This window comes from Globicephala melas, chromosome 4 (assembly GCF_963455315.2).
Source record: "Globicephala melas chromosome 4, mGloMel1.2, whole genome shotgun sequence".
NCBI lineage: Eukaryota > Metazoa > Chordata > Mammalia > Artiodactyla > Delphinidae > Globicephala > Globicephala melas.
Window position 1 is genome coordinate 66,902,979 of NC_083317.1, and position 13,820 is coordinate 66,916,798.

The window sequence follows — 13,820 nt, forward strand, 5'->3', positions numbered from 1 at the left end:
CCAAAGTGAAATAGTTAAAAATCTCTGAAAATGAAACCACTAAATTGAGTACTAAAAAAAATGATATAATAAAAAATTATTTGATAAGCAAATTTTTCAGATCCCTACAATATGCATCATGTGGATAGTCATTTTTAGGTGTAAGATCTTCCTAGGCTTCCCATCATTTAAGATAACTGTCACTATGAAAAATCTACCAAAGATTTCTTAAAAGAGATCTGTAATAATGACTAAGATAGTTTAAAATTAACTTTTTAAAGTTTTCCAAAAGCTGCATTTTGAATTTCTATAACTCAGAAATAAAGACCACTTGCATACTACAAAAATTTTGTAGCAAATTTAGCAATTCTTAACACTTAGAAACTCCAGAAAAATCAAGAGTCTTACTTCTTAGTGAAGAATTAGGTATGATTTTGTATTTGAGTCAATATTTTTCCTAAAATAATACACCTTTCAATTGCACAGACATAGGTCAAAAACTAATCCATCTTATTTACAATTATATCCCCAATACCTGGAAAATAACTGTCACATATTTGTTAAATTTAAGTTAATGTTTTTATCCCTCTAACCTCTAGCACAGAAAATGTACTCAATTTTATGTTTGTTGAATGAAAAATGGAAAGAGCTAGTCAACAATGAAAGTGCATAAAACTTGTCATTAACACATATGCTTCCTGAATTGAAGATCAAACAAATACTCAGAACTTTATGAACAAACTCATTCATAAATATAGAGATTTAAGAAATTTGATCAAATCTTTGATTTCCACAACAGATTGTAAAGCTGACTACAGCTATCCCCCATAATACTGAATCATTACTTCCATGAAATAAGACAGGAATACATGGCATTATTTAACCAAAAGTTTCAATTCTCTGAAAACCTGAAAGAGTTCTGAGGCTTTCATGACTATCAGTAGAGGTACAAGTTCTACTTGAGAAGAGTAGAAGTGGGGAGTACCAGTGGGGAGAGGAGCGGGGAGGGGAAAGATATCAGTAGGGGATTAAGAGGTACAACCTACTATGTATAAATCAGCTACAAGAATATATTGTACAGCAAAGGGAAATATAGCCATTATTTTACAATAACATTACATGGAGTATAATCTATAAAAATACTGAATCACTATGTTGTATACCTGAAACTAATTTAATATTGTAAATCAGCTATACTTTAATTAATTAAATTCAAACCATGTCACACCATTAAGGTACCATAACAAGTCTGATCCATTTTCAAAATATACATCTTAAATTTTACAAAATTATATTCTAACTAATATACATTAATATATGCATATGATTATATATATAGATATAGATACACAGATGTATATATATATATGATTTCTTTCTTAGAGAAATGCTGTGTTTAATGGTAAGCTTGGCACACTCTAACACCAGGCATGACCAGGAGCTAAAGCAGCAGGGATGTACAGGAAACCTCCAGAGACTCACAAAGTAGAGGATGAGGAAGATAACCAAACAGAAGGGCCCTATGGCCTCAGACAAGGCAGAGCCCAGAATGACATAGAAGAGGTATTGTTTGTATGTATGTATGCCTGGCACCCAAGCATCAATCTGTCAAACACTGTTCTAATGCTGGCCTCTGAACCAGCCATACCAACTGTGGTGTCCCCACCAGCAATAAGCTTGGCTGCTGGGTCAGTGTCATGGGAGACAACACTGGTATGGAACTCCTGTTGGGAGCTACTATAGAAAGGCTGTTTAGATGGGATTTCTGGCCTGCTTGGAAGGAGGCAGACACAGGCCTGATTAGACCCCAGGCACAACAATGGATCAGAGCCAGAGGAACAAACAGTGTCCTAGTGGTGTGCACGTTTTCAGTCTACCAGCTTGAGCTCTTGGCCTCACTGCTCAGCTCTCCTGCCCATGTGTCCAGAGGTCCCCCATCTCTTATACCAGAGGGTAACTATTTTTAATCTAGTTGTGCTGAACAATAAGGCTGTTCCACATATAAAACCACATAGGAGAAACTTATTAAACTTTTTTTTGCGGTACGCTGGCCTCTCACTGTTGTGGCCTCTCCAGTTGCGGAGCACAGGCTCCGGACGCGCAGGCTCAGCGGCCATGGCTCACGGACCCAGCCGCTAAGCGGCATGTGGGATCTTCCCGGACCAGGGCACGAACCCGTGTCCCCTGCATTGGCAGGCGGACTCTCAACCACTGCGCCACCAGGGAAGCCTGAAACTTATTAAACTTTGAACACACTTATTACATTTAATATCCAATACTGAAAAGTCTCAGTCCCATCTCAGTCCACTATTTTACATAAAAATGTAAAAGATTAAAAAAAAAAATCTTACCTTGCTTAAACCTACCACCAATAGTAGCACTTTTAGAAGATGTCAAATTACTGATCTTTTCACAAGCCAATGAGATGGAAAATCGAGTTTTGTTTTGCCACTCCTTCATGAATGTTTGAAAGAGAGTTTGGTCACTCGCTACGTCAATTATGGCCAAACTTTCTGAACTGCATGAGGCTAGAGTTAACTGCAATCCATCCTGTGATAACTGCGGTGAAAAACTTGTGTCTCCAATAGGACTGTCATCTTTGAAACCATTTCTAGTCTCTGGATTTAAATTGCAGTTTTTATTATCTGAAGGTGAGCCAAATGAATAACTTTCACCAAGTTGTAAACCACCACTAATTTTCTTAAGTTTTACAGAAGATGTTCCAAGAAAACCTGGAAATGACAACTTAGAAGCAGATGGTATAGGAGGAATGAGTCCATTATCATCAACTATACAGTTTTCTTTACAAGGCAAGAGGGAGGAGGTTTCACCATGAATGACATTGTTCTCTAGTGCGTCAATACTGCCTTTTACCACAATATTAGGGGATAATGGAATTCCTTGCACTTTATTTGTCTCCAAATTTGAAATAACTTCCTGTTTGTCATTTACCTCTGTGTTTTTTCCTTTCAAACTGAGCAAGTCTGTAATGGTTAATTTTAGCTTTTCATTTTCTAGAGGACTGGACACATTATCTAAAATCCTTTGCAGTCCTGGACTTAAATCAAATGATGCCCCTGACCATATGAATGAATTATCTTGCCTTGTCCCAGTAAATTTGGATTTTTGAGACCTTTTATCTTTATCTCCTCCAATTACTTCTCTTTGGGAATAATCATTACCCACAATCACTGGATCACTCAGTTCTAATACTCTAAGAGATCCTGCAGTATTATGTTTCTCTTGGACAGGAAATACGTCTACATTATCCAAAGCTTCAACCATCTGAGCAGAATCCATTTCTGAAAATACAGTAGACTCATCACTGAAACAAGACAATGGCTGCTGATTATCTTGATTCTCATTCACATCTGATTTTTTAATTGGGCCCTCTGGTTGTAGACACAGAGAATCAGCAAAATGGACTGAAGTTATTTCAGAAGGAAGGCGTTCTTTTGCTTGTACATCAGGTGGTTGTTCTTCTACCAGGTACTCTTCACTGAAACTGTCAAACAGTAAACTACCACTCAAATTCAAACTTGTTTCAGGAACTGGCAGACATTCTACTTCTATATCAGTACGAGTTCTCATTTTAGGAACCAGAGGTATAACTGGTTTCATAGCTTCTTGTGTTTGATAACCTTGAAGAAAACTATTTAATTGGGAGTCAGTAACAGAAAGTTCATTGCCTTTAAAACATGGGTCATTTTCCCCTATTAATATTGGAGAATAAAAAATTGGGCTTTCTGGAGTCAGGTTATCAACCCCATGTGAATCAGTGCTTTGTTTCATAGCATCTACAGTCTTAAGTTTCAAATGACTTGCCATTCCTGGTGAATGTTGTTCACCTGGAAAAGTAAAGTGAATCTCTTTCTGAAAGGAGCTCACTGAGCTCTGTTTGTCTAGGCTCTTCTGCATCATTCCTGTTGCCAGGCTGGTATCCTTTGCTCCTTCTTGCTTGGCATTTTCAGTTGCTATCTGTTGAATTATTTTCTCTGACTGAGTATCCAGGTAGAAACTATCTTCAAAATCACAGAGATCTAAACCTAAGTCAGAAACATGATTATTTTTAGTTCTGTCTGCTGCATAAGCATCTGTTTTTACTTGTACTCTAAGGGTATTCAGAATATTCTCACGCTGGCCTCCTGATTTACCAAATGCTCCACTTAGTAGATGTACTCCACTGGATATCTCAGTGCTGCTTATGTTATCTCCTGATACCTGAAGATTACTTGATTTATTTTCCTCAGCATTAAACTTTGTACTTTCACATTTCATAACAACATTTGAGTCCCTATTCATATAACTGCTGTCTTTCTCATAGGGCATTTGTCTTGCTATTGGTTTTTTCAGTTTGGTGTAAGTATTTGTCTGTCTATCAAACTGCTTTTCCAGGCATTGGTTAATTGGATGGGTGTCATGGTGTTTCACATTAACATGCTGGTTTTTTGAATCATTTTGTATCAGCACTTCATTTGTTTTTTCTGATTCAACAGCTAATCCTCTTCCATTTTCACTAACCACACTGGTGGCTTGATGAGTCACATTTTTATTCTGGGATCCTGTGATAAAATATTCCACAAGAATATCATTAGATACTTTATTGTTCCTTGAACAACTTTGTTCTGTTTGTGATGGGAATGATACTTTGCTATATCTTCCCTCAGCACAGAAAGATATGTTTTTAGCAAATGGCTCTGGACTTCTAAATTCCATATTCTTCTCATCTGAAGTAAATGACTCTTCACAATGAATAGGATTAGACAGAGTCTGTTCTTGTAAATTGATTCTACACATCCTAGTGTCTTTCACAGGGCTACTGTCTCTAGATCGTTTTAGATGCTTACTATGTTTCCAAGATTGAGAGGTTGTACTCATCTCTTCTGAACTGAAATTCAAAGCTTCTTTTTTTGTTTTCTCAGATGAGAGAGTCTGAACAACTTTCGTAGTGCTTGCTTTCCCCTCGTTCAGAGAGGTCCCTAGCTTTTCTTTATTTATACTCAAAGAAGCCCGTCTTTTTGCTCTGGAAATGGAATGCAACTGACATTCTTGATGCCCATCCTGAAATTTATAATAAAAGGAATCTGTATGCTCTCTACTTTTATCTAAATCTTGCACTGTATTTGGTAAATGAGTAACAGAAGAATCATTAAATATTGTGTTACTTTTTTTCTTTGATGCTAATCTTTTATAAGAACTCTTAGTTTGGGGTATAAATTTGTGTTCTTTTACTTCTGATTCACTGCAGGTCAATGAGTGTGTATCAGAATTTAAAAGGGAATATGGACTCCACTGCACTCCCATTTCAACTAAGTCCTGCTGCAGAATCATTCTGGCTTCTTCTACTATAAGAGTTGCCGCTTCCCTTTCAGTTAAATCTTTTCTGCCAGTCACCCAAATAGTTCGCATATTCCGACGCTCTTCAACTGCTTCCTCTTCCTCATCCACTGCCTTTCGGGTACTATACAAGAGGTAGGAAAAGAAATAAATTAATGCATTGATTCATTCATTAATACAAGTATTTATTAAGCATCAATCTGAGCTTTTCTAGGAACTGAAGAAATAGCACTGAACAAGAGGGAAATGTATCTACTCTCATAGCGCTTACATTATAGTTGGGGAAATCAGAAAGTAAACAAATGTTAAAATGCATTCTGTGTCAACTGGTGATAGATAAGAGCTGTGTAAAAAATTGAAGCACAATTGTGACCACCTAGAGGGGTGGGAAAGGGAGGATGGGAGGGAGATGCAACAGGGAGGAGATATAGGGATATATGTATATGTATAGCTGATTCACTTTGTTATAAAGCAGAAACTAACACACCATTGTAAAGCAATTATACTCCAATAAAGATGTTAAAAAAATGAAGCACCAGAAAGGGATAGGTGGTTCTGCAGTTTTTAAATAGCATCATTAGGGAAGGCCTCACTAAGACAGAGTCTTTAAATGGAAACCTGGAGTTTATTGACAGAATTTGAAAGACAGTTCAGAGTAACTACAAGAGATTCAAAATGAAGAGAGAAAGTTCAGAATTGAGAGACCCAGAGAAGGAGAACCCCATATTTTTCATACAAATTCTGCCCAAATATCTGGCTGACCTCAAAACTATGCAAGTGTGGAGAGACTCCAAGCAGCTAGGTGAAAGTCTAAACAACTGAACAGAGATTTGAGCTATTGCCTACAACAGGAAAAGTTTGAGCTTACCCAAGCTGACTGACAAAATATCAGTGCTCTTCATAGTAAAATAATAGATTCTACACCCTAAAAGGTCAAACATACGTAACTGAAGTACCATGAAGAGAAGATAAACAGGATGAGGCATAAAAATTATGGAAGCTGGGAAACTTCTGTTTACAACCAAGATAAAATAACAGGGACCAATTTAGCCTCTCACCCAAAACAACTAAAAACTGAGGCTAGGTCATAAAAGACAATGAGTCTCCATTTTGCTCTCTTTTGGGTTACTCACTCTGGGGGAAGCCAACCATCATGGCAAAAGGGTCTCAAGCAGCTCTATGGAGAAGTTCATGTAGAGAAATGAACACCAACCTGCCAGCATGTGTGTGAGGCGTCTTTAAAGCAGATCTAAGTCAGCCCTTCAGATGACTACAGTTCTGGCCAGCAACTTAACTACAACCTCCTGAGGAGCTCAAACCAGAACTACGAGGAAAGGTACTCCCAAATTCATGACTTGCAAAAACTTTGAGTAAATATATATTTACTAGTTGCTTTTAAGACACTAAGTTCTTAAGTAATTTCTTCCATAGCAAGAGTTAACTAAAATGCCTAGTAAAACTATTGAACTTCAAAGATATAGAAAATATATCTCGGGACTTCCTTGGTGGCACAGTGGTTAAGAATCTGCCTGTCAATGCAGGGAACACGGGTTCGAGCCCTGGTCTGGGAAGATCCCACATGCCGTGGAGCAACTAAGCCTGTGCACCACAACTACTGAGACTGTGCTCTAGAGCCCGCGAGCCACAACTACTGAGCCCATGTGCCACAACTACTGAAGCCCACGCACCCTAGAGCCTGTGCTCCGCAACAAGAGAAGCCACTGCAATGAGAAGCCTGTGCACCCCAATGAAGAGTAGCCCCTGCTCACCACAACTAGAGAAAGCCCACACACAGCAACGAAGACCCAATGCAGCCAAAAATAAATAAATAAACAAATAAATGTTAAAAGGAAAGAAAAGAAAAGAACTCTCAAGGCCTACATATTTGGAAGGGCAAAAGAATCACACTCCCGTAAGAATTCTTGAAAACAGCATACAAAGCAAAGAAACAACATTTTCAAAAAACTCAATAAAAGAAAGTATAGACCAAGGATTTCTATCCAGCCAAGGTGTGCTTCAAATATTAAGGTTATGGAAAATCTGTCTGAAACACACAAGAACTTGAAGAATTCTATATTATATAAGCCCTCCTCAAGGAACCTAAAGCTACTAGAGGATAAGTTTCATCCACTCAAGAGAGGAAGGAATACTTCAGAAATAAGAACGATAGTAAGAATCTGAATAACTAAAAATGTAGATTATATTAGTCTTCCAACCCTACCCCCCCACAAGGGTGGAGGCAAAGGTGGAAAATTAATGTATGCAAGTTTTATATTGAGATAAAGTAGAAAGAATGCACTTTGAAAAAGGGAGAGGGAAAAAGAAAGTTAAAGTAAGCTCAATGTCAGTGACTGTTGTTCCGGCAATAGGTAGGAATTACAGGATACAATTAAAATCTTGACAAACCACATAATAAAAAGTACAAAAGCACCCATTAAAACAAAAATATACACCTTTCTAAATTTAAAAATAAAATACCAAAGAATACCCTTGGGTGGAGAAAGAAACAGCAAATAACACATAATACACATAATTATAAAATAATTTGAGAGAATTGAAACCAAACATGTTATTCATATTGATAAATGTGAATGGGATTAAATCATCTATTAAAAAGATCTTCAATTTGTTTCAGAAAGCAAAACACAACTACAACTCAATGTGGTACAAAAAAGCATACCTAAAACAAAGTAATTCAAAAAGGCTAAAAATAAAGGAATGGGCAAAGGAATTCCCAGGCAAAGGGAAACAAGAAGAAAGCAGTGAGGGATATTCCAAGAAGGGTATAATTTAATGCTCAAAACCAAAAGCACAACAAAGATAACTATCAATCAGTCATATTTACTATGAACATTTACACTCTAAATAACAAGCAACCACATTTGTGAAGCAAACACTGTAAGAGATACAAGGAGACAAAGAGAGAAGTGTACTAACAATTAGTAGACTTTAATAAACCATTCTTATTAAAAGACAGATGAAGTACTGGCAGGGAGGAATAAATAGGAATGAATAAGACTTAATTAACATAATCAAAAAGGTAGATTTTGTGAAAATATCTCAAACATTTTACTTTTATAATAGAGAATACAACTATCTAGTTTGTATTGATCATATATTAGGAAACAAAGAAATTGCCAGTGAATTCCATAAAGTAGAAATGTTATAAACAACATGCTTATATTGCAATGCAATAAACTAAAAATTATTAACAACAAAGAAGAACTTCTACCCAGGCAAAAAAGGGAAAACATGCAAATTCCATAATTCCTAAAAAAAATAATGAAAGCCCTAAATATCAGAATCTATGGTACATTTAAAATAAGAGACCACAGGAAAATTCACAGTACTAAATTCATAGTATTAAAATAAAAACACACAGTATTTTATCAATAAAAATATGAATGTCAACCAATTAAACTCCTAGTTCAACAAAAAGAACTAGAAAAAGTATGACAAAGTAAAACAAAAGAAAGCAGTAGGTAGTAATAAAATTCAAAAAATAGGATTTAATGAGGTAGATTTTTTTAATAGACCTAACTAGTAAAACAAAATACTTGATTTTTTAAAATTTACAAAATAGACTACTAGTTAATCTGATCAAAAAGAAAACAGAAAGCAGAAATTTACAAAATAATAAATCAAAAAAGAGGCATAGCCAATGAAATAAAAGAAATATTTAAAATTCCTAACAGACTAATTTATAGATCGCTATGAAAATATATTTGAAAATCCAGATGAAATAGATAATTTAGTTGGGAAAGAAAGGCTACCAAAATTGACCCCACGAGACATAGAAAGCTTAAAGAGATTAAGTTCTGAAAAAATAAGATAGAGAAGGTGATCAGAGAATTAACCCCATAAAAAGGCACCATCCAAGACTGTTTCATAGGGTAATCATATCAAACCTTTAACCAGTCCCAAAGTACTGAAAATAAGGGAAAATCTTCCTTTTTGTTTTTCATGAAGAAAGTCTGATATGAAAACTTGAGTAAAGACAGTGCAAAATACACATACAAAAACTGTAGACTAATATTATTTATGGATAACAATGCAAAAGTATACTATATTAAATATTAGCAGATAGAATCCAACATCATGTAAAAAAATAATATAACACGACCAAGTGAAATTTATTCTGGAACATAAAACTGATTCAATAGTAGGAAATCTATTAATATAGCATGCTAAGAGATGTAAAGGGGGAGAAACCTATGACTATCTCCATAGATACTGAAAAAGCCTTTAACAAAATTTAAAACCCATTCCTGATAAAAAATATACGAGAAAATTGCAATTAATGGACATTTTCTTAAAATGATTACACACACACACACACACACACACACACACACACACACACACACCCCATAGTCCTGAAGTCAGTATCTTACTAGGGTAGCAGAGGCATTTCCACTAGGATCACAAACAAAGCAAAAATGTCCACTATCTCTATTACTACTGTCTACTACCACTACCTATTAGAGCTATTAGCTAATTCAATTCGACCAAATAAATCAGTTAGATGCACAAGAATTGTTAGGGAAAAAGTAAAATAATTCTATTTGCAAATGATACGACAATATATCTGGAAAATCCTTGAGAATCAATGATAAAAGTAATTTAAACAAAAGTATTCAGAAAATAGCACGATAAAAAAATATAAAACTCAATAGCCTTTACATATTCAAATAATAACCATGTAGAAGACATAGAAGAGAGCCACTAATTAAAAACAGGATAATGATTAAACAGGAATAAATTTAACAAGAAATGTATAAAATTTGTATGAGGAAAACTAAAACTCCTGAAAACCTGTATGAGGAAAATATTTTAAAACTCCTGAAAAATCAAAAAGACTAGATCCAATGCAAAGATATTACCTATCCTTGGGTAGGTTCACTCAACATTATAAAGATTTCAGTTCTATTAAATTTCAATCGAATTCTAATACAATATCAAAAAGCACTTTAAGTTTCATATGGGCAAACATGCAAGAATAGCCAAGAAAATACTGAAAAAACATAAGGTAGAATTTACTCTACCAGACATTAAAACACACTATAAAGCCCTTATAATTAGAAGCATGGTACTGGCTCATTAACTGACAGAAAGAATAGCAAATAGAATAGAAAGTCCAGAAATAGACTTAATTACATATGGATATTTAATATATGATGGTGGCATCTCAAATCACTGGGACAAAGATAAACTTTTTTATAAATGGGAACCATTGAGAAATAAAATTGGATCCAGACTTAACACCATACACAAAATTAAATTCTAAATGAATCAGGAATCCAAATGCAAACTTACAAATACTAGAAGAAAACGTGTGAATTCCTCTTTAACCTCAATATATGAAAAACCTTTCTAACTATGACAATTTAGAAGCAAAAAAAAAAAAAGATTGCTAAAAAATAAATGAAAAGAAAAATAAAAATTCTGCATGGTGAAAACAATGCAATAAAGTCAAAAGACAATTGATAAGTTTTTGAGAAAAATGTATGAAATATACATGTGAAACAAATGGCTAAGAACCCTAATCAGTTTTAAAAAGAAAAGATTCTAAGACTCTTTAAAAAGGAGAGGGTAAAAACCAAAATCTAGTAGAAACATAAGGAAAAGACATAACCAGATAATTCACAAAGATATATTTCTTTAAATAATCCTGAAAATAAGAAAAAATATTCACCATCACGCACATTTAGAGAAATGCACATTAAAACCATACTGAGATACAACTTCTCATCTATCCAACTAGTAAAAATGAAAACCTTTTTGTCAAAGAGAAAAACCAGAGGCTCCAAATGGCATCACTTGTGCTAAAGCCCATGATACCAAGCCTAGATTTAATACATAACCTAAATACAATTTAAACCTTCATCAGAAGTGTAATCTTTTTTTTTTGAAATATAGTTGATGTACAATAAGAGCTGTATTTTTTTTTTTTTTTTTTTTTTTTTGGTTTAAAGACAAGCTTGTAAGGATTGGCTACTCCAAAGTTCTAAGGAATATAGCTAACTCAAATGCTTTTCAAGATCAAGTTATCCAAGATAATCTTTAGGAAGTAAAAGCTAGTTTAAGTTTGTCGCTTTAATTAAAACAGACAAGTCTTAATAGTTGTCAGCATTAATTATATTTTTATTCTACCTAAGCTAACAAATTTGTCAGCAAGAAAAATAACTTGGTATGATGAAATTTTCATTAGTAACCTAAATATAATTGTTTAGAGCAAGTAAATTAAATAAATAAAAGTAGAATAAAAAGATTTTCTAGGTGAACTTTTGAAATAAGTTTTCCAAATCTTTAGCCTGAAACCCTAAAGTTTTGCTAAGCTTAGGTTAAGTAATGGAAATTTATTGAACATTTAGATCATTCCAAATAAGATAAAATAGGTGAAAGATTAATTACTGAACACAGCTTTATCTACTTTTGGCTTTCTATTGTTTAAAAACTAAAGATAAAATTTGGGATTATTAGTAAGCATGTTTGGTGCTGCCAACTATTGGCACTTGCCATCTACCTCTACAAGGATTAAATCATGAGCTGCTGCAGCTGCTGACCTTCAACACACCCTGAAAGGAGTTCAGGGTGGAGATCAGGAATGAGGCACTTCATGCTCTGGGAAAAACTGGCAGAAAAGGTCTTCAGATAGATATTTTCAGGAGATTTTATGAGCCCAATTCTTACATTCCTCATATCTAGAAAAGCACTAAAATCATTAACAGTGACGCCTGCTCCTCGTGACTAGCAGCAAGCCTCTGCCAAAATGTGTGCTTGGCTGCTCGTACCCCCCTTCACTAAAGTCATATAACACTGACCTTCCCCGCTACCTCTTTGGAGCGGCTTCTCAGAGCTACCTGAAATGCTCTCTCCTGGGCTATAGTTCTCATTTTGCCCCAAATAAAACTTGAACTCACAACTCTCACATTGCGCTTTTTTTTTTTTTCAGTCAACAGTGCCATGCTAAGAAAGTTTCTATGAGAAAGCACATGTTTCTAGAAGTTACAAAGATTACTTATAATTTTGCCAAGCTTCGGAATGCTAGTGTAAGAGTCCACAACTGTTTAGTTCCTAAATTTTAGCCAGAAATTAAGGTTTTCAAAAGATTAAAAATTCTAATATATGTAATTAAAGCTACAAGAAACAACAAAGGAAACATCTCCATATGCAAGAAAAGCACGATATGCTTTTGGCTAGAAAGGGCATGAGAGACTTCCCTGGCGGCACAGTGGTTAAGAATCTGCCTGCTAATGCAGGGGACACAGGTTCGAGCCCTGGTCCAGGAAGATCCCACATGCCACAGAGCAATTAAGCCCATGTGCCATAACTACTGAGCCTGTGCTCAAGAGTCCATGAGCCGCAACTACTGAAGCCCGCAGCCCTAGAGCCCGTGCTCCGCAACAAGAGAAGCCACCGCAATGAGAAGCCTGCACACCGCAACCAGAGAAAGCCCGCGTGCAGCAACAAAGACCCAACGCAGCCAAAAAATAATTAATTAATTAATTAATTTTTTAAAAAAACAACGAAAAGAAAAGGCATGAGGAATGAAGATGCATTTTGTTAAGGGAAATGAGAGTAATTTTGTCTGAACTAGAGCTTCTGGTTATAAAGGGTAAACTAAAGGCATACAAAAATCTTTTCTCTCTTCACTGAAGAGAGAAAAGATTTTACCTTGTGTAATCAAGCTGGCTAAAACTGACTTATTATAAGCATTTTAAAAATTAAGTTTTAATATCAATAGTGTACTTATATAAAACTAGAACTTAATTTTCCTTCATCTGCTAAATAGACAATCAAGTATTGTTTCATATGGACCTGTGATCCTATTTAGTCAAGTGTGCAAACCATTTGATATCTTTGACAAACTTCCCCAAATCAAATTCTGAATGATGTCTTTTGACCACAAACTAATTTTGAAATTTTTCAGAGGCCCCTGGAACATTTCAAAAGATGTTAGGCTTATTTGATATGTTAAATAACATCGGAAGCATTACCAAACAAGGAGCAACATTAAGCCTTCTTTATGTTGTACTTGATTAGGTGTGTAAGTGTTCTAGAAATTGTGTGAAATTCCTAGAAACTTGATATATCCTGGTATAATCCTAACTTATAATTCTAGTCATTATCTTAAAATGGTGTATGACATCCTCTGGGACCCCAATCAGAAATGGGTAACAAGTAAACAATCCTTTTACTGCTATTCACTTACTTTCTAAAATTACTCATCAAAATTGAGGCTCACACTAAAAATATTGAACCTGAGTAACAGGGAAATGACCTAGCTGACTTTCATGTAAAGGCAACAGAATCTATATAAAGATTGTGGCAAGTGTTGATGAGATTTGTTCTACTTCTCCAAAAATGACCCGCTTACTGCCAGACCTGATGTCCTTATAACAGACGACAGTCTGCTCCTGAATCAGAGAAACTAAGATGGGTAAACAATGGCTGTAAATTAAACAAACAGCTGGAGCTGTGGGAAAACCAAGATGGCCTCA

General features: G+C 35.1%; 1 protein-coding gene and 1 pseudogene across 1 annotated transcript in view; both read right to left on the reverse strand.

The window, feature by feature from the left end:
• Positions 1 to 13,820, reverse strand: part of POLQ (DNA polymerase theta) — a 114,547-nt gene that overhangs the window by 44,470 nt on the left and 56,257 nt on the right. Inside the window, exon 16 of the mRNA XM_030857808.2 lies at positions 2,331 to 5,440. Within this exon, the coding sequence (XP_030713668.2) occupies positions 2,331 to 5,440 (3,110 nt within the window). The remainder of the gene's footprint in view (positions 1 to 2,330; positions 5,441 to 13,820) is intronic.
• Positions 40 to 1,852, reverse strand: LOC115857316 (ATP synthase F(0) complex subunit C1, mitochondrial pseudogene; annotated as a pseudogene).